Source organism: Microcaecilia unicolor, chromosome 6, assembly GCF_901765095.1.
Source record: "Microcaecilia unicolor chromosome 6, aMicUni1.1, whole genome shotgun sequence".
Lineage (NCBI taxonomy): Eukaryota > Metazoa > Chordata > Amphibia > Gymnophiona > Siphonopidae > Microcaecilia > Microcaecilia unicolor.
Window position 1 is genome coordinate 35,038,676 of NC_044036.1, and position 19,537 is coordinate 35,058,212.

At 42.9% G+C, this 19,537-nt stretch overlaps 1 protein-coding gene across 4 annotated transcripts in view; it reads right to left on the reverse strand.

Annotated features, from left to right (window-relative positions):
- OMA1 (OMA1 zinc metallopeptidase) overlaps positions 1–19,537 on the reverse strand; it is a 99,181-nt gene that overhangs the window by 72,165 nt on the left and 7,479 nt on the right. For 3 of the 4 annotated variants that reach the window (XM_030207492.1, XM_030207494.1, XM_030207493.1), the window contains exon 2: positions 2,653–3,152. In XM_030207492.1, the coding sequence (XP_030063352.1) occupies positions 2,653–3,152 (500 nt within the window). The remainder of the gene's footprint in view (positions 1–2,652; positions 3,153–19,537) is intronic. The other variant, XM_030207495.1, reaches the window with a different exon arrangement.

The window sequence follows — 19,537 nt, forward strand, 5'->3', positions numbered from 1 at the left end:
CATTTGTATCCCACATTTTCCCACCTATTTGCAGGCTCAATGTGGCTTACATTTTCCATAATGGGGATCACCAATTCCGGAAGAGAAATACATATTTAAGGGAGTGAGACAGAGAGGATTAGGAATACAGTTACAGAGAGTGCATTTTCATAATCAGAAAATAAAAGGTGTTGGATTAACTTTGATCGTGATAGATTAATTTGGACAATCAGGAATGTTAAACTTCAATCTTGTTGATTAATATAATTAATCGGAAGTCCAGAATTATGTTTAGTGAAGGTTCGGTGTAATTTTGACTACCTGGTATTTAGGATGGATTACTGCAGTATGCTTTGTTGAATAGGTTAGTTTTCAATAATTTACGGAAATTATTTATGTCGTGTGTTGTTTTTATTGATTTAGGTAGTTCGTTCCATATTTGCGTACTTATATAGGAGAAACTGGATGCATATGTTAATTTATATTCATATCAGTGTCTCTAGCGTTAGCGCATGCTAATTTTTAGCGCGTGCTAAAAACATTAGCACACCTTAGTAAACAGGGCCCCTACTGTTTTGTACCCTTGGGAATCTTTTCAGATTTTTCCAGTGTTCTTTGTTCTATTACATTCAATATAATAAAGAAACTTGAAAAGTCAGTAATTTCAGAGACCATTTTGCAGGCTCTGATTACAGAAGACACCAGTTAAGAGAACCCGGGGAAGGTGCAAATGGCATAATTTAGTCCTGTGCTGCCACACAGAAATTCTTTTCAGTGACAAACTCAGCACACTTTAGGCACAGTACATTTTGGGGGCTCATTTTTGAAACAGAAAAATGTCCAAAAAGCGTCACAAAGCAGCAGATGGACTTTTTTTTTTGGGGGGGGGGGGGGGCAAAATGTCCAAATCACTATTTTCGAAACCCATTTTTAAGACTTTTTCCAATGCAGTTCATCTGCTGCGTGTCCAAACCGTAAGGGGGGCATGTTGGAGGTAGAATTTGGGTGTTCCCAAAACTTGGGTGTTTTTCTGCTATAAAGGAACAAAGCAAAAACGCCCAGGGCTAAAAGTTAGATGTTTTGGTCTAGACCTGTTTTAATCATGACTAAGTCACAAAAAGGTGCCCTAAATGGCCAAAAGACCACTGGAGGGATTAATGTGGAAGTGGAGGAGTGGCCTAGTGGTTAGGGTGGTGGACTTTGGTCCTGGGGAACTGAGGAACTGAGTTTGATTCCCACTTCAGGCACAGGCAGCTCCTTGTGACTCTGGGCAAGTCACTTAACCCTCCATTGCCCCATGTAAGCCGCATTGAGCCTGCCATGAGTGGGAAAGCGCAGGGAACAAATGTAACAAAAATAAAATAGATACTATTGGAGATTCTACATGGAGTGTTGCTACTATTGGAGATTCTACATGGAATGTTGCTACTATTGGAGATTCTACATGGAATGTTGCTACTATTGGAGATTCTACATGGAATGTTGCTATTCCACTAGCAACATTCCATGTAGAAGGCTGCACAGGCTTCTGTTTCTGTGAGTCTGACGTCCTGCACATACGTGCAAGACGTCAGACTCACAGAAGCAGAAGCAGATGCCTGCGCGGCCACATTGGTGATCTGCAAGGGCTGACTTCTACATGGAATGTTGCTAGTGGAATAGCAACATTCCATGTAGAATCTCAAATAGTAGCAACAGTGGAGGAGTGGCCTAGTGGTTAGGGTGATGGACTTTGGTCCTGGGGAACTGAGGAACTGAGTTCAATTCCCACTGCAGGCACAGGCAGCTCCTTGTGACTCTGGGCAAGTCACTTAACCCTCCATTGCCCCATGTAAGCCGCATTGAGCCTGCCATGAGTGGGAAAGCGCGGGGTACAAATGTAACAAAAAAAAAAGGTATGACCCGCTTCTTATTCCTCCCAAAGATGCGATACAGACGGTACATACCAGCCACTATGACAGCTTCAGATGTTATGGCCACTCCTATCAGAGGAGCAATCATGGTCCCTGGAGCAACCTGAAGGGGACCCAGGCCCATATCCCACTCTGTTACACTTGTGGTACAAAGTGTAAAGCAAAACCCAGGAAAAGTGAGCCCTGCAGCCATAAGGGCTATTGCAGTGGTGTGTATAGTTGGATACAGTAGGTTTTTGGTGGGTTTTGGATGACAGACCATACAAAATAAGGGGGTAACCAAGATATATATCTGGGATCTTTTATGTGAAATCCACTGCAGTGTCCCCTATGGTGTCCCACTACTCTGCTGGGATGTTTATGTGGCCAGTTTTCTACGAATGCTGACCCCTCCTCTAGACGTCCCAATGGCTTGTTTTTCTGCATTTTTCCTCTGGATTAATATTTTTTGTTTTTCAAAAATGGACCAAAAAGATAGAAGCACTGAGCACAAAAAATGTCCAGCAAGTGGCCATTTTCAAAACAAAAAGATAAAAAGACATTTTTCTGGTTCGAAAACTGAAATGTTCACAATTTGATTTTTGAACATTTTCAGCAAGACGTCCAAAATCAAATTTAAACATATCGAAAATGCCCCTCTTTAGTACAAAGCTGAAAAAGAAACCAAAGGTGACGATCCCACTCAAAAAAATAAATCATTTTTTTCCATCTTTCACCACCTGGTTTAGGAACTAAGACAATAAAGAAATTTTTTTTTCACCTGCCGAGAACAATGGCAAAAAGTTTCTGTGCTGGTTTAAGCAGCAGCCACACATGTGGGGGCAGCAGAATGTTCAGTACCGGTGAAGTGCGGAAGTGCCTGGTTTTCTGGAGAGAATATTCTGCAGGAAAGCAACGTGGGGTGAAGAGTGGATAAAGAGTCCCTTGTAACGTACTTCCCCTGGCAAAAGGCACAGATGACAGAAAAACATGGCTTCTCGTGCAACATTGCATGTTTCTTTGTACGTCTCGATTCTGGTGACTTAAAAGTAATTTGTGATTGTCATTGACAAAATACCTATGAACGTCATAGCCTGTAGCCCTGAAACAGTCTTTACGTTTGCTGCTTATATTCAATTGTTGGTGTTTCATTTCTGAGCAGTAACTTGGCATTTCTGGACCATCCCTGGAAGCCACAGAACAAGTGCAGTTGTCTCTGCATTTCCCTCCAGCAATCTGAAGACTGCAGAAGCTTCTTATTTCCTCTTTCACTAGCTCACCCTGGAACATAAATAGATTATTGTAAATTTAAAGAAGAAATGCCTAAAGCAAGCAAAGGTTTTGCATTTTTTTTAAATTATTTATTTATGATTTTCAATATACATTTATGCAATTTAGAAAATAACAATAGGAATATCTATATGTAATTGTCAACTTTAAATTCCAGTATTTGCCCACAATTTCTTGGATCCAAGAACAAGGAATATATAATACAAAGGAAATTTAAAAACTTGTTATACAGTCGAGTGGAAGGAGAAACAAATCATGCACAATTCGACACAGCGTAAGCCACCGAGTGGATCAACCTTGTTCTTTACTAAAAATAAATTCAACTAAGTTCTTTGGGTCCAAAAATATATAGTTCAATGAATTCAAAGAAATCACACATTTGCATGGGAATCTAAGGAGAAAAGTTGCTCCTAGTCGAGCATCTCTCTCCTTTAACATTAGGAATTCCTTTCTCCTTCTCTGAGTTTCTTTAGAAATGTCCGGAAAAATCTGTATTTTGGAACCCAGGAACTCAGTATTTAGGTGGCGAAAATACAAACGAAATATACTGTTCCGATCAGGTTCTAGTGCAAAGGAAGCAATCATTGTAGTCCTTTCGGTAATAGTTTCAATTGAATTCTCCAAAAAAGCAGTCAAGTTTTAAGGTTTTGCATTTTATTTATAACTAGGAAAGAAGGCCAGTTTCTCAGAGCAATGAAATGGGCGCTAGCTTTTTTGGGGGGGGGGGGGTGACTCACATACGGAGAACAGTGGCGATTTCCTGGGCTGCCCCGTGGCTCGTTGCGGTTGTAGCTGGTTTGTGCGCCGCCGCTGTTGCTAGCGTTGTAGCTCTGTGTGGGTGTCGATTTTCCTGGGCCGCCCTCGACGTCATCGCGTTTTGACGCGAGGGCGGAGCACAGGTACAGCAATAAAACTCACCCTCAACGTTTGCTCCGCCCTCGATGTCATGACGTTTGACGCGAGGGCAGGGCCCGGTGGCTTCACCACCACGAACCTTCGAACCTGAAGGAACTGAAGTCAGTGGCTTGGCTTCACTGACGTCAGTGTCCTCAGAAAGTTGAGGGTGAGTTTTATTATAGTAGATGATGATGATATAGATTGCACAAAACAGTAGCAATTGTAGAATGCACCATACAGTTTAAATAGATCTTTTTAACACATCTCACAAGCAAAACAAAAATAGCCACACAATAAATAAATTATTTAAAAATAAAAACAAAAACAGTTTTCAATCAGCATTTGCACTGAATTCTGCAGGAAGGAGTTCCAAAAATATGTATGTTTTATTACCGGGAAGATCTGGTGATATATACTGTTGCCCTTGATTATGAAAACTCATCTTTTTACTATTAAAAGAAAAAATTTGGACAGATATGGTAGAAGCAGTAGAACATAGATCTAAAATACACACAGAGAGCAAATAACTAACAGGTAAACTGGAATACCTGTACCTACGGAGTATCAAGGCTCGAGGACCTAAATATGTATACCACAGAGGAAGAGAGGGGGATAAGGATTGCCTAAGACCCCACCAGAGCAGGTTGCATACCCAGTTCATAGGAACAAGTATGCCAGCGGATAGAGATCTGGTCAGCCTAAATACGTTAGGAAATTCTTCATGGAGAAGAGCTAGGAGATGCCTGAAGACAGCCTTCCAGAGGATAGCAGAGATAAAAACAGTAACTAAATCCAGAAAAGCCCCGAATACGCACAGAAGATCCTTTGCACCAAAAAAAGAGAAAACCAACAAACTGGGGCCAACTGCAAAAGGACAAAAACTGGGCAAACAGGATGAGTCTTGCAATTTTTACCTGTTCTCACATTCTATATTTATAACTATGATGCAGCAGTAAAAACAAACAAAACAAAATTTCAAACTGAAGAAAACAGGGTTGAGTCTTCTGTTAATTTAACTGAAGATTGTCTACTGAAACAGTCATTCACTTTAAGTAAATGCATCAAGAAATGTTACACGTGTAGTCACAGTAACTAGAGCTATAGATTCGGCTGCCAAAACTAGAGACATCCAGGCCATCGCTAGAGCAGGAGTTAGAGCTGGTTGTGCAGCAGTATCCATACAGTAGCTGGTGTCATATAATCGGCTGTGGCTGGTGCCATACAGGCGGCAGTGTGATAGAGGGAGCTGTGAGGCTTATTTTCGAAAGGGATCGCCGGCGATCTTCCGACACAAATCGGGAGATCGCCGGCGATCTCCTGATCCTGGCCAAATCGGTATTATCGAAAGCTGATTTTGGCCGGCTTCAACTGCTGTTTCATCGCGGCACTGGCCAACCGTGTTGGTAGGGTAGTGAAGGTGGGAAGAGGGGTGGGACGGGGGCGTGGGTACGAGATGGCCGGCTTCGCCTTATAATGAAAAAAAAAAAAGAGGCCGGTTCGAACAAGCTTTTTGCCGGCCGGACTTGGTCCATTTATTTTTAGGACCAAGTTTGGAAAAAGTGCCCCAACTGACCAGATGACCACCAGAGGGAAGCGGGGATCACCTCCCCTTACTCCCCCAGTGGTCCCCCTCCCACCCAAAAAAAAACCAACTTTTTTTGCCAGCCTGTATGCCAGCCTGAAATGTCATACCCAGCTCCTTGACAGCAGTATGCAGGTCCCTGGAGCAGTTTTTAGTGGGTGCTGTGCACTTCAGGCAGGTGGACCCAGGCCCATCCCCCCCTACCTGTTACACTTGTGGTGGTTAATGTAGAGCCCTCCAAAACCCCCCAAAACCCACTGTACCCACATGTAGGTGCCCCCCTTCACCCCTTAGGGCTATGGTAATGGTTGTGGCGAGTGGGTTTTTTTTTGGGGGGGGGGATTTTGGGGGCTCAGCACACAAGGTAAGGGTGCTATGTACCTGGAAGCTATTTTTGTTTTTTTTTTAAATCTTTTTAAGTGCCCCCTAGGGTGCCCGGTTGGTGTCCTGGCATGTGAGGGGGGCCAGTGCACTACAAATGCTGGCTCCTTCCACGGCCAAATGCCTTGCATTTCGCTGGGTTTGAGATGGCCGGGCCCAGTTTCCATTACGGCTGAAAAACGAAGCCGGCCATCTCATATATAAACCCAGCGATCCTTCTGTAGACCCGGCGAGCGATTTGGCCGGCGCCGGCCCCGAAGATGGCCGGTAATCGATTTGGCTGGTGCCGTTCGATTATGCCCCTCTGTGGTAACTGGCAACCAGGGACATAGCCAGACCTCAACGGGATGGGGGGGGGGGCCAGAGCCCATGGTGGGGGGGCATATTTTGGTCCACCTCCCCGGAGCCATCCTGCTGCCGCCGCCACCACCTTCCCCCCCATCCCCACTGGAAGGTACCTTAGCTGGCGGAAGGGACCCCAACCCCCACCAGCGAAAGCGTTTGTCCCGGGCTGGTCTCACATTGCCTGGTGCCCTGCCCTATTTTCAGCGCCTTGCACGCTCGTTTTAAAGCAACTGAGCATGCTTAGTTTCATTAAAACGAGCGTGCACAGTGCTGAAAACAGGACAGGGCGCCAGGCAATGTGAGACCAACGCAGGACCGATGGCTTAGCTGGAAGGGAGTTGGGGACCCCTGCCAGCCAAACCGGGGGCCCCTGAGCCAATTTGGGGGGCAGGCCCCCCGTAGCTACGCCACTGCTGGCAACACACAGGTGGCCATTGCCTCTGAAACCATACACTTGCATGCTGCATGCAATATAACATACATTTGCCATAGCTGACGTATATGCATGGATGCCAACTGATGCCCTACTTATGGTTACCACAGCCAATGACACGCAGTCAACTGCTGACTGGTATGCTGCATAAATGTCCACCCAAATGTACTATAGACACCTGGAACATTTGATGCCCCAGGCAGGTCTGAAACGGTGTCATATACACAGCTTCCATAACTGGGCCATACAGACAGTTGCTGGAACTGTGCTATACTGGCAGCTGGTGCCTTTCGATATCTAATACAATCAATGGTCCTAAGCCATGCAGATTATTGCAACGGAATCTACGCGGGTTGCAAAAAACAACTCCAGACTGCCCAAAACACAGCAGCCAGGCTGATATTCAACAGAACACGCTTCGAAAATGCCAAACCTCTTGGAGAAAAGTTGCACTGGCTCCCAATCAAAGAACGGATCACCTTCAAAATCTGCACCTTAGTCCATAAAATTATATACAGCGTAGTCCAAGGATACATGACAGACCTTATAGATCTGCCAATAAGAAACAAAGTCAAATCGTCAAGATCCTACCTAAACCTACCTGAAATACAAAACAACTTACGCATCTGGCTTCTCCTACATAAGCGCAAAAACTATGGAATGGCCTCCCAAAAGCTGTGAAAACAATGCACGACCACCTGAACTTCAGGAAATCACTAAAAACCAAACTCTTCAAAACGGCCTACCCCAACAACCCCACGTAAACCTCTTCACCCAGCAACACAGCATGACTATAATCGTACTGGACAACACGCAATCTTCATCCCTACCAACCCTCCACTTATACCTCATACGATCACTATACAACCTTGTATCTGTTATCAACCGACTGGGCAAACGCCTTGACGGCACTATGTAAGCCACACTGAGCCTGCAAATAGGTGGGAAAATGTTGTGTACAAATGCAATAAATAAATAAAATAAAAATACCTGCTGCTGAAGAAGTTGGACATATATGGTGACAGAGTAGACAAGTTGCACAGCTGGAAACGAGAACAGCACTATATAACCGTCTTGGAACACTAGCACATGTAGGCGACTGCTGAAGGTAAAGAAGAAATTCAGCTACTTTGGCGGCACAGCACAGCTGATCGTGCTACCATACAAGACATATGGTTGTCATATCTATGAAATACCAGTACTGAGCTACACATATGGCTATCGCAGGTACAGGAAATAAGTGGCTGCTTAAGCTGAGTAGGTACCGGCGGTTGTTGCAACTATGGAATGAGCCAGTTATTGCAAGTAAGCCAACAGCGACTGTTGAAACTACACATCAGAGATGATGGTAGCAGGAGTGACACAGGTCCCTCCACTCCTTTTAAAAAGCTGCGCTAGCAGCAGCCGGTGCAGTAATGCAGACACAGTCCATTCAAAGTGAACGGGCTGTGTCGGCATTACTGCGGGGCTTTATTTTTTTTTAATTTAGATTTACTAATATCTTTTTTATTGGTAGCTCACAGTATGCTACATTTGGATACAGTAGGTATTTCTATGTCCACAAAAAAAGCTAATAATCTAGGGGCAATAAACAATTAAAGTAATAGATCGATGACAATAATGGGGAACTAAATAACACACCAATCTATTATCACACATTAGAAAATCTAGCCCTTGGTTGCTACCCGAGGCAAATGGAGAGTGAACTGACTTTCTAAATGTGACAGGGAGGATCAACAGGACTCGAATACTAATTTTAAATCTGCTGCTCTAATCACCATACTCCTCCTCCCCCTCCACATACTAAATAGTCTTCACGTTCTGTTCTTAATAACTTTAGTCTCTGAGGCTAAGAAAACTATCTTTTTATTTTTTTTTGTTCATACCGAGTCAGACCAATGGTCTATCTAGCCCAGTATCCTATTTCCAACAATGACCAATCCAGGTCACAAGTACCTGGCAGAAACCCAATTAGTGGTACCGGAAGATTGGAGGGTGGCCAATGTAACGCCCATTTTTAAAAATGGCTCCAGGGGAGATCCGGGAAATTATAGACCGGTGAGTCTGACGTCGGTGCCGGGGAAAATGGTAGAGGCTATTATCAAAAACAAAATTACAGAGCACATCCGAGGACATGGATTACTGAGACCAAGTCAGCATGGCTTTTGTGTGGGGAAATCTTGCCTGACCAATTTACTTCAATTCTTTGAAGGAGTGAACAAACATGTGGACAAAGGGGAGTCGGTTGATATTGTGTATCTGGATTTTCAAAAGGCGTTTGACAAGGTACCTCATGAAAGGCTACAGAGGAAATTGGAGGGTCATGGGATAGGAGGAAATGTCCTATTGTGGATTAAAAACTGGTTGAAGGATAGGAAACAGAGAGTGGGGTTAAATGGGCAGTATTCACAATGGAGAAGGGTAGTTAGTGGGGTTCCTCAGGGGTCCGTGCTAGGACCACTGCTTTTTAATATATTTATAAATGATTTAGAGATGGGAGTAACTAGCGAGGTAATTAAATTTGCTGATGACACAAAGTTATTCAAAGTCGTTAAATCGCGACAGGATTGTGAAAAATTACAAGAGGACCTTACGAGACTGGGAGACTGGGCGGCTAAATGGCAGATGATGTTTAATGTGAGCAAGTGCAAGGTGATGCATGTGGGAAAAAAGAACCCGAATTATAGCTACGTCATGCAAGGTTCCACGTTAGGAATTACGGACCAAGAAAGGGATCTGGGTGTCGTCGTCGATAACACACTGAAACCTTCTGCTCAGTGTGCTGCTGCGGCTAAGAAAGCGAATAGAATGTTGGGTATTATCAGGAAAGGTATGGAAAACAGGTGTGAGGATGTTATAATGCCGTTGTATCGCTCCATGGTGCGACCGCACCTTGAGTATTGTGTTCAATTCTGGTCGCCGCATCTCAAGAAAGATATAGTAGAATTGGAAAAGGTGCAGCGAAGGGCGACTAAAATGATAGCGGGGATAGGACGACTTCCCTATGAAGAAAGACTAAAGAGGCTAGGGCTATACAGCTTGGAGAAGAGACGGCTGAGGGGAGACATGATAGAGGTATATAAAATAATGAGTGGAGTGGAACAGGTGGATGTGAAGCGTCTGTTCACACTTTCCAAAAATACTAGGACTAGGGGGCATGCGATGAAACTACAGTGTAGTAAATTTAAAACAAATCGGAGAAAATTTTTCTTCACCCAACGTGTAATTAAACTCTGGAATTCGTTGCCAGAGAAAGTGGTGAAGGCGGTTAGCTTAGCAGAGTTTAAAAAGGGGTTGGGCGGTTTCCTAAAGGACAAGTCCATAAACCGCTACTAAACGGACTTGGAAAACTCCAAAATTCCAGGAATAACATGTATAGAATGTTTGTACGTTTGGGAAGCTTGCCAGGTGCCCTTGGCCTGGATTGGCCGCTGTCGTGGACAGGATGCTGGGCTCGATGGACCCTTGGTCTTTTCCCAGTATGGCATTACTTATGTACTTATGTAGTAGCAACATTCCATGCTACCAATTCCAGTGTAAACAGTAGCTCCCCCCCCCCCCCCCATATCAATCTCAATAACAGACTATGGACTTTTCCTCCAGGAACTTCTCCAAAACCTTTTTTAAACCCAGATACACTAACCGCTGTTACCACATCCTCCGGCAGTTAGTTCCAGAGCTTAACTATTCTTTGACTGAAAAGATATTTCCTCCAATTTCTTTTAAAAGTATTTCCATGTAATTTCATCGAGTGTCCCCTAGTCTTTGTATTTTTTTGAAACGGTGAAAAACTGAATCATTTTTACCTGTTCTACAACACTCGGGGGCCTTTTTACTAAGCTGCATAGGCGCCTATGGGCGCCAAATTGGAGTTACTGCGTGGCCCTTGCGAAAATTTCAATTCTGGTGCACGTCTGGGTCAGCCCGCTGAGCTGTGATAAGCTTCTGGATGGCTTCATGCACTGGGAATGCCCTGGACGGTTTCCTTTTGCTCGCCATCTCAATATTCACCATGGAGGCAGCCTGTCTCTCTGGATCTGCAATATTCAGCACTTCCAAAGCCTCAGCAATCAGAGAAGGCAACTCCTCTCTATGGAAAATTTGCACAGCTGTGGGGTCATCAGGTTCTTTCTGAAGAACCTCACCCTCCTCCATTTCATCCAGCCGAGAAGCACGCAAAAACTCCCCTGACAAAGCCGCCATTGAGGGGGAAGGGAAAGCAGGGCCCATCGACCCCACCTGAGAAATGGAGGCCAGCCGCCTCTGTTTTTGCACCAGGTCCCACGACGAGGAGTACAGGTTCTGACCCAAGTCCCTCATGGGGCCAGAACTACCTGAGCTGGCTGAGACAGTGGTAAGGCCCTCTAACAAATGGGCTTGGTATTAAAGCAAAACGAATTTGGGAGAAAAAACATTCCCCATAGCCCACAGGCTCCGAAAGAACACACGGAGCTCTGACCATCGATGAAAAAGGAACCCCCGAAGTGGAACTGCCAAAGCTAAAGTCCGGAAGCGCTCTGGATCACAAGGGCTCCGTGTCCAACTATCCCACTGACGGCTGCCCAGAGGGAATCGCGTCGGCGGGAGAAAGCAAGGTGGCATGCACGCCTGGCACCTCAGCGCATAGAACAAGTACGTCAGGGGAAAGAGCAACGCTATCCCCCACCAGGCCCTCAGAACACCCCTCTGTACAGAGTCCCGCTGCCGACCACCTCTTACCGCAGCGGAAGCATTTCAACCATCTCCGCAGCCATGCTCTGTACCACTAACTACAACAGTAATTAAGAATTTAAAGTAGCCACTCACCACAGGTGTGGAAGGTCAACAAGTCTCTGCCAAGCAGCAGTCCCCTCAGGTCAGAGCCTGCTGCCCAAACCGGCTCACCAGGCTCAACAGCAAGAAAACCCACTCTGTAGCTTTTTTTTTTTTTTATAGTGATGAAGGCTAAAGCCAAGGAAAGCAAACAATGTCTGTGAATCTGGGACGTGGGGAACCTGGGGTAAGGCAGGGACTCAACCGGGTACGCTCGCAAGGATGGCACCTCTTGGCCAAACACCCCTTGGCTCAACTGGCTTGGGTCTACCCTAGGAACTCCCCAAAACGCGAAGAATCCATGAGTTGGTGAGAAGCCATCCACTGCCTGCTGGAGATAAGAGATATACTGACTGACAGAGGGGCTGGCCATCCAATATCACTTTCTTCAGAACATTATTCTCTACCTCCACCTGCTGGGTAGATGGGCACAATCCACCAGTTTCTGGATTCATCTGCTCCAGAGGCCAAGGAACTTATAATAGCTTGCTTCCACTATTTCAAGGGCAAATTTATTCTGACCATTCTCAATTTACTCTCCAACAAAGGAAAAGTTTCAGACCTCTAATACAATCACTGAGATACAAACATATTAATTACAGATAGTCTTTTCTGTTTGGGCTGATACTCTCATATCAAGGAAAACAAATGTATATCTCTGAAATGGAAGATGGTCTAGAATGGGGTCAAGCCCTTGAAGGTACACATGGATCCTCTACAACTTATTCACCCCGGAAACCTTCCAACTCAGAATGGTACCAAGTTACAACTAAATGCCACAAGATCTCCAAGAGAAAACGTATTCCAGAAAATGAATCAACTAAACGCTGTACGTAATGGAAACTGCCAAGGTGTTAGACTGATATTCTTGCTAACCTTTTCATTAATATTCTTTCATTTCACGATTAACAAGTTTCTCTCTTGTCACTGGTACTCAGTGAGGTAATTTCGGAAGCATGAGAGACTACAATATTCTGCCTGTTGTGCTTCCATGTGCCCTTTCCTCACACTCACTGGGCAGAACACTGGATTGTTCCTGCTCTAATTTTCTTAGTATTAACTGTTCAATTTTATTTTTTGAATTTTACTGCTACTACTATTACTAAAGGTCAGAGAAGTGACAAACTCGAAGTTCTCCTTAGTTATAAGCTTGAAGGGTATAATTTAGGAGTTGAAAAGTCTTTTGAACTTTTAATACTTCTCCCACTATATTTTAATTATATGACTAATCTTTTTTTATTTCTCTTAAATGTCAACTAAATTGATCTCCTGGAATGTACATGGGTTGATTAACCCAATTAAACATAAAAGAATACTACTATGTTATGAATTTTAAGACATCTTAAAAAGACAAATTCCCATACAATCTTTCTGCAAGAAACCCACTTATTCCTATCAGAACATGATAAATTATCTAAAGGTTGGATTTCTAAAGTTTTCAGTTCATCTTTTAGAAAATTTAGGAGGGGGGTATAGCTATTTTGTTACCTAAACACTGAATTTCTCTCCCCCCCCCCCAAAAAAAAAAGTTATAATCTAATAATGAAGATAGATACGTAATTGCTGTAGATAGGAATCTGTAATAATTTCAAAATTACCATAGCCAATATTTATCTTATTTTATTTATTGTACAAATGTATACCCTGCTTAACACTAACCCTCTAATTCTATAAAAGTCGTCAAAAATTGCGCACAAAAATTTGAGCATGCGCCCAATTTGTGTACACATTGTAATTGAATAAGCTAATTAGCACCAATTGGCTTAGCAATTATTGGTACTAATTAGATTTAATTTGAATTTACACACATAGATTATTTTATGCATGAGTATTTATGTTTATTAAAAATTTAGTACGCCACTTAACTTTAGTAGACCCAATTGGCTCACAATACAATAAAAACATAAAAGCAAACAAACATTTGATGTCCAAGAACTCCATAAAAATGATAGAAAAGTCCTATATCCATTCACACCAAAAACATCAGTAAACCCAATCCCTGTCCCCACAATCAGTAATAAAAGTGGAAATGGGAGGGTCATGGGTGGAATGGGGGTGTTCCTAGAATTTAAATGCATTGTTTTAGAATAAAGGGGGAAAAGCAACCAATGTAGGTGTTTACATTTGCACCACGTTTCAGTTAGTGCAAATGGCCTTGTCTAAAGTTAGATGCGATTCCTGGGCGTAAGCCCTATTCTATAAATCGCACCTAAGGGCCCCTTTTACCAAGCTGTGAGTAAAAGGCAAAAAAAAAAAAACGGATGTGTTAAGTACATACTTAATGTGCGGCCATTTCCGGAGGGAGCCCTTACCACCACCTATTAAGGAAGCGGTAAGGGATCCCGTGCTAAACCAGCACAAAATAATTTGTTTTCTGTTGCATCGGAAATGGGGGTATGCAGGGGGGTGGCATTACCGCCGGCTCCCACGGTATGCCTGCGGTAGTGCTGGATTGGCGTACGCCAATGCCATGGCAGCTCTACCATGGCATTGTAAAAGGGCCCCTAAGTGTGGCTTATAGAATAGCTCTTTTTTTGGCGTCATATATAGAATTTACCCCTGTGGCGAAATGATGAATTTTCCAGCATATGAATTATAAGATTATTTCTTGAAGTGTATTTCTCTAGTTTGGCCAGCAGGTGGTGCATGTTTATGTTTACAGTTACACAAAAACTGACTGTTTTTTCTTTATTCTAACTCAAATAGGAAGTAAGATGCAGTAAACTTTTGAAAACTTGTTCTGGGCTCTGATTGACCCAGGATCTCAATTCTTCTAGGATATACTGACTTTTTTTCTCCAGTCTTAGCCCGGGAGAAGAGAGAGAAAGATCTCTTTGCTGAGGCCCTGTGAACAGTTATATTTGATAACCTGTGAGCAGCTATACGTCCTGAACTCCCCAGGTACTATTTAGATAGTAAACAAATGTTTAGATAGTGTTATAAATGATCCATATTTCAGTTACTATTACTGTTTGCTGATTGCACCTTTTCTGCTTATTGTTCTAATTTTTCATGACAATAAACATTTATTTTTTTTATTTTTTTTTTTGACAATAAACATTTCTAATTTATTGCCTCTGCTTGTCTGGGCTGACTAAGAATCCTGGTGGTTCGTGTGTTGGGTCTGTGGTTGCTTTCTAGGAACTGTGGGACCACTGGGAGCATGGCCCCAGTAACCTAGGAATCACTGGGGAAACTTGAGAGCAGGAGATTCGCCCAGAGGCAGTTGGAACGCAGTCGGAGGGTGCTAGTGTAGTGCACAAGCGGCAGGTGGAGGCGGACCTGAGCTGTGCTAGGGACATACTCTCTAAGTGGCCGCGGGTTAGCCCAGGCAGGTAGCTAGGCATTTCATGACAACTCCTAAGCAGCTTATAATAAAAACATACATAAAAACTCTGGGAATTTCATTTAATTTCTAGTTTAAAAACTGTCGCCCAACAACTTATTTCATTATATTTATTTTATTTTGACCATTTATAACCCACTCTAATCAATTCTAGGCAGCTTAAACAACATGCTCAAGGAATGCCATATATACGAGAAGATTTCAATAGCACCATTTCCACTAAAAATAGATCTACAGATAGAGATTCTAATCCAACTGTTAGCAAATCACTCCATGGCTTTATTAACATTTTCCACCATATAGATATTTAGAGGAAATTTCACACATCCAAAAGAGATTACACCTTCTATTCTCATACTCATATTGTATATTCTAGAACCAGTGGCATAGCTACGTGGGGCCAGGGGGGCCTGGGCCCCTGTAGATTTGGCCCTGGACCCCCCTGCCCCGCCAGCCCAACACGGCCACCGACAGTAGTTCTACCTCGAGAGTGCACCATTTCCAACGCGCCAACAAAATTTTTTTAATATAGCAAGGCGCTAACCCGGCGGTAATTGGGCATCACCACACAATGCCTGGTTACTGCTGGATTACCGAGGGAGCCCTTACCACCACCTTAACAGTTGCCGGTAAGTGCTTCCCCCCCCCCCCCCCCCCAATATGGCCATGCGGTAAGAGTAATTTTACCACATGGACATTTTTTAAGGGGCTTTTTACCCACTGGGTAAAAAGGCCCCTGGCGAGCGAGAAAAATGCCCCCTGACGCAGGGCCCTTTTTCACACAACTTTGTAAAAGAGCCTCTGAAGTACAGAGTTGCAAGGGGACAGAAATCTTACCTATCCCCAGCCTTCCCTGCTGGAACCTTACCCATCCCCGCAAAAATTTAACCCAACCCGTCCCCACCAGTCCCCGCAAGAATTTAACCCATCCCCGTAAGAATTTAATGGTACATAAAAGAAAATTCCGGTCAGCTCTCTCAGTCTCTCTCTGGATTTGAGCCACAGCACTGTAGGCAAGGAAGGAATGGAAGTTGGAACACTCTGGTGTGCACATGTAAGATTTGTCTCTGATTTACTGGCACTGTGTGCTGAGAGGTCGCCACATGCACGCACCAGTAGGTCAGGTGACATCCGATGCTCTTGCCTGTGTCAGAGCTGAGGTCTGCGCATCAGCCCGGAAGCAAAGAGGATTAATTGTAACATAGCAAGTGGCTCAGATAAAGACCTGAATGGTCCATCCAGTCTGCCCAATAGTCACACTCATTATCAATTCATGATTAAATCAACGAGTATGATATTATATACTTGATTATGGTCTTTCTTTGGTGGTTCTGGAACATAGATAGAAGTCTATCTGGCCCTATCCTTATGTTCCAACTGCTGAAGTTGCTATTGAAGCCCACTCCAGTCTGTTCATCTTCTCAATTGTGGGACACAGACTGTAAAAATCTGTCCAGCACTGTCCTCATGTTCCAGCCACTGAAGTTGCTGTCTAAGTCCTTTCTAGCCCATCCTATGAGATACAGACCATACAAGTCTGCCCGGTATCAGCCCTAGTTCATCAAAGCCAGAGTCGCCATCTAAGCGTCACTTGACACATCCACACACATTCAGCCATTTAAGGTTAGGTGTTTTATAACTTCCATTTTCTAATTAGAGATCCTCTCTGTTCATCCCATGCCTTTTTGAATTCCATTATCATTTGTGTCTCTACCACCTCATTAATGGAAGACTTTCCACATTTGTGCTGTTAAAGCATGGAAGAGGAGACAGTACTCAAAGAACTTGGTACTCGGTAGATGAGAGGCTGGCGCAGGTACAGGTTACACTTTCACGAGAACCCCGCAGAACTGCTTCCATCCCCGCGGGAACCCCGCAGAACTGCCTCCGTCACTGCGGGATCCCCGCAAACCCCGTTCCCGTGCAGCTCTCTACTCTGAAGGACATTGAAATAGGCAAAGCAGAATATTATATCAGACTAACCAAAAGACATTTTATGAACATGCTAATAAATCAGGCAAGCTGTTGTTATGGCAACTTAAAAAGACAAGACTGGATAGAAATTTTTTCACCATCAAAAATAAGAATATTATCCCGATTCAAAAAACGGTTAACTGAATGCTTTGCAAACTTCTATGCTAATCTGTATCAATCACATTCCCAGTTCTAAAGAAGTACAATCGATGCTTGGTTAAATGACCTTAACATTTCTAAATTATCCCTTGATTCTTCTGATTTTATGGACTACCCTTTTTGAGTTCTCAGAAGTATATGAAGCCATTTCTGAAATACTACTACTTAACATTTCTAGAGCGCTACTAGGGTTACGCAGCGCTGTACAAATTAAACAAAGAAGGACGGTCCCTGCTCAAAGGAGCTTACAATCTAAAGAACGAAATGTCAAGTTGGGGCGGTCTAGATTTCCTGTGTAGAGGAATAAATAAATAAAATCTGACAAAGCTACTGGACCCAATAGTCTTCCTGCTGAGCTTTATAATTCAATTGAAATTAAATTCAAATCAATTCTTGTATACCACTAATATCCCCTTTCCAGGGTTCAGTGCAGTAAGGGCCCTGTTTAGTAAGCTGCGTTATAGGCACGTTAGCGTTTTTAACATGCATTAACCGTGTATGCGCCTACAATATCCCTATAGGTGCCTACACGGTTAGCATACACGTTAATTGTAGGCGTGTTAAAAACGCTAGCGTGCCTTAGTAAACAGGGCCTTAGGCGAGACAAAAGCAAATCAGAACTTGGTTTTGCATTGCCAAGTTATATTTTCAAACAGAATTCAAAATTGCTAATGGTTTGGAATTTTGGTCCTCAATTTGGAAATATATATTTAAGGGGCCCTTTCTCTAAGCTGCGTTAGGACTAACGCATGCTTTACGCAGCTTAAAATGGAACATCGCAGGATGTGCTCACGCATTCTGCAGTAAGTGCCATTTTAGCAAGCACTAATTCATGTACTAAAACAATTTTCTATTTTTTTTTTTGGAGAGGGCATGTTGTGGGGGGGGGGGGGGGGGGGGAAGTATTCCTGTGCTAATCAGTTATCACAGCTACATTACCGCAGGCTAACTGCTTATAAAATAGGTGGTGGTAAGTTTCCTAACAACGCGTGTAACTGAATTGGCTTAACAAGCTAATCAGCATTGATGACAGCATTTAACAAGCAATAATGAGCACTAATTGGCAATAAATAGAACTTACGCGCACAACTCACTAAGCGTATTCAGGAACGTACTGCGCCTAAATTCTAATGCGTGCAGTTCAAAAGGGCCATGGTTATTGGCGGGGAAATGGTTATTTATTGGCGTTCTCAAATTTATATGCCTAGTTATAGAATCTGGCCCAGTGCGTGTAAGTCTATGTGCAGGGAATTATGCCACATTTTCACTGGTTTAAATGGATGCACCTACTTTTAGGCGCTACGGTATCAACTAAGCGTATTCTATATACCACGCCTAAATCTAGGAGCTGCTTATAGAATAGGCGGAAATGTTTACCACATGGATTTTTTAGGCGCCTTATATAGAATCTGGCCCTACACCCTCTAATTTAACTTCTAATTAGATCTTCTGTTCTCAGCTAGATGTGTAATTACTCATCTGTGGAAAAGACCAAGTGCCCACTTCTAAAACTGAATGGCTGCAATATGTAACAGAAATTGTGTCATCAGAACTGAGTGTCAATTTGAACAAATGCAAACAATACATACAAGTCTGGCAATCCATATATATATATTTCTAAATAACCGAATGATCTTAATCTTGGAAGTACTTTATTTTTTTTTTGTTATTCTCTTTGCTTTACTTTTTGAGACACACTTGGAGGCGTATTTTCAAAGCACTTAGACCTACAAAGCTACATTGTAACCTAAGGAAATTTGTAAGTCTAAGTGCTTTAAAAATGAACCCCTTTGTATTTTATCTAATTGAAAAGAATTTATTAATCCTATTGATTCACTTTATATATTCTTCATGTTCAATTGTGAAGCGCTGCGTACGACTGGTAGCGCTGTAGAAATGATTTGTAGTAGTAGTTTATTTTTAGATTTTTTTTCTCTGATTATTATTATTATTAACATTTAAATGTAATATAGTGATTCTCAAAGTGGGTGGTACTGCCCCCCCTGGGGAGGGGGGGGGGGGGTTGGACTAGTCTAGGGAGGGTGCTGAAATCAAGGTGGCAGTGTGGGGGTGCTGCACTAGAGGAACAAGTATAATATAGCAATGTGAATAATTAAGAATTAAGTATTTCTTTTTTTTTTAACCATTTTATCAACTTGATAGCTTGGCGAATAGGGCTGCCTATAACACTATTTACCTACACTAAACAATACTTTATTTTATTAATTAAAAACTTTTATTAAAATATTGAATAATTTGCTTGAATAACAGCCTCAATGGGTGAGGGAGTGGCGCTGTAATAAATTTATGGAACCAAGGTGGTGGCAGGCTGAAAAAGTTTGTGAACTGCTGATGTAATATCTTTTTATAAAATTGGTTGGGTTGGTTGTTCCTGTGTAGATAGAATGTATTTGGATACAGGCAGCAGATGATGTTTTGTATATTCC